General features: G+C 41.3%; 1 protein-coding gene across 1 annotated transcript; it reads left to right on the forward strand.

Annotated features, from left to right (window-relative positions):
* The first annotated feature begins 352 nt into the window (after positions 1-352).
* On the forward strand, positions 353-1,591 carry LOC137296564 (tigger transposable element-derived protein 4-like). Its single transcript, XM_067828370.1, has one exon. The coding sequence runs from the start codon at positions 353-355 to the stop codon at positions 1,589-1,591; it is 1,239 nt and encodes a 412-aa protein (XP_067684471.1).
* Positions 1,592-2,101: the final 510 nt, after the last annotated feature.

A 2,101-nucleotide genomic window follows, 5' to 3' on the forward strand; every position in this document is an offset into this window, starting at 1 on the left:
AACAAATTCAGAAGTCCCGACTGCTTTCCTATATGTTATGAATTAAGTACCGTATACAACGAACACTGATAGTACGAATTATCTGTTACAACGAACAAATTGACGGGTCCCTCTGTGCTATTTCACTCGTTAATTGACGTGTTTACAATGAACAGCTGATCCGAATCCACTCGCGTGTCATCTCACGTGTCCCCAATTACCTTGTAAAAACAAACAAGCTTCCTCACATGGGATCAAGGGGATACTAAAATAAACTTACCTGTGAACTTTTATCATTTATTTAATCTTGTTAATCTTGTTGACATTGTCAAGGCATAAATAGCGATCTGGGAAGTCATTCTCTCAAGTCAGCATGGAAGGCTTGTCATGGAAACGTAAAGCGCTAGATCTCGACACAAAATACCAGATCATCCAAGCTGTAGATGCAGGCGGAAAATCCAAGACTGTCATTGCAGCAGAATTTAAAATTCCCAAGTCCACATTAAGCACCATACTTAAAGACAAGGAGGCGATCATCTCAAAGTTGCAGTCAGCCGAATATGGAAGCAGTCGGAAGAGAATTCGAGTTTCCAATTTTGAAGATGTTGAGAAAGCTCTGTTTGAATGGTTTAAGTCTGTGCGGAGTGAGAATATTCCACTAAGCGGCCCGATACTTCTTGCGAAAGCTGACGAGTTTAGTGTCAAACATGGACATACAGATTTCAAGGCCTATCAGTCGTGGTTAGAGAGATTTAAGAAGCGACGAGGGATATGTTCGGCCATGACACACATAGAAAGCTCGTCTGTTGACAGCAAGTCAGTTGATGATTGGCTGACGTCACAGCTTCCAATGCTGCTGAAGAACTACTCGCCAGAAAACCTATTCAACGCTGATGAATCGGGACTTTTTTATAAGCTTGTACCACAGAGAACACTTCACTTGAAAGGGGACAAATGCCACGGAGGAAAGAAATCTAAAGAACACATTACTGTTCTAACTGCAGCAAACATAAGTGGTACAGAAAAACTTAAACTGTTTGTCATAGGGAAGTCAGAAAAGCCACGGTGTTTCAAGAATGTTCGAAGTTTACCAGTGGACTACAGATCAAACGGCAAAGCATGGATGACCTCTGATTTGTTCACTCTGACCTCTGAATGGGTGAACAAGCTCGACCAATCAATGAGGAGACAGAATCGGAAAGTTTTACTGTTGATTGACAACTGCCCCGCCCACCCACGTGTTCCTAATTTAAAGAATGTGACAGTGGCCTATTTACCACCGAATACTACATCGAAAATTCAACCGATGGATCAAGGGATCATTGCATCGCTTAAAAGTAACTATAGGAAACAGATGATGACAGATCTGATTTGTGCCTATGACAAGAAGGAGAAATACGACGTGACATTGCTGTCTGCAATCACTAACATCCACCAAGCCTGGTGTCACGTGACCTCTCAATGCATCGTCAACTGCTTCAGAAAGGGAGGGTTCAAGTTACCGGACGAAAATGACAAGGATGATTCTGAATTGGATGAAGATGACATACCCCTTGCAAACGTGCGTGGAATGTGGGGAGAAGTGACATTGCTAATGTACCGGCAGAGGTGACGCTCGAAGATTTCTTGAATGCAGATGAAAACATTGTGACCACAGAACGACTTACAGATGAAGATATAGTTACGGCAGTGAAGAAAGACAATGAAACAGTTGATAGTGATGAAGATGACAGTGAGACAGTGGCAGAAATGGACGTTAAGACGACAACAGAGGAGGCAACATGTTTCAAGACCAAATGTGCAGTTGTCAGTTATTAATGATTGTATGCAAGCTCTGGAATCTATTCAAATGTCTGCTCGTGTTCAAACTAAAGTTACCGATTTTGTTAAAGATGCATAATAAAATACATAATCGATGATGAAATGAATGATCCATGACGATTATATGTTCGGTGGTTTTGTCTTATTTCATTTTCCATGTGAACATGATCTTGTCTGAAACTAGTGGCATGGTGACGATTCTTGGTAATTTCCGAATATTCACGAACAGTCCCGAATCGCTTAGAATGAACTTCGCTTACAACGAACTGAAAACAACAGTCCCTTTGAGTTCGTTATAAAC

The sequence above is a fragment of the Haliotis asinina genome, chromosome 9 (assembly GCF_037392515.1).
Source record: "Haliotis asinina isolate JCU_RB_2024 chromosome 9, JCU_Hal_asi_v2, whole genome shotgun sequence".
Classification (NCBI taxonomy): domain Eukaryota; kingdom Metazoa; phylum Mollusca; class Gastropoda; order Lepetellida; family Haliotidae; genus Haliotis; species Haliotis asinina.

Bases quoted from the DNA above. Each gene is read 5' to 3' on its own strand.
- LOC137296564 (XM_067828370.1), top strand. From the start codon at position 353: ATGGAAGGCTTGTCATGGAAACGTAAAGCGCTAGATCTCGACACAAAA.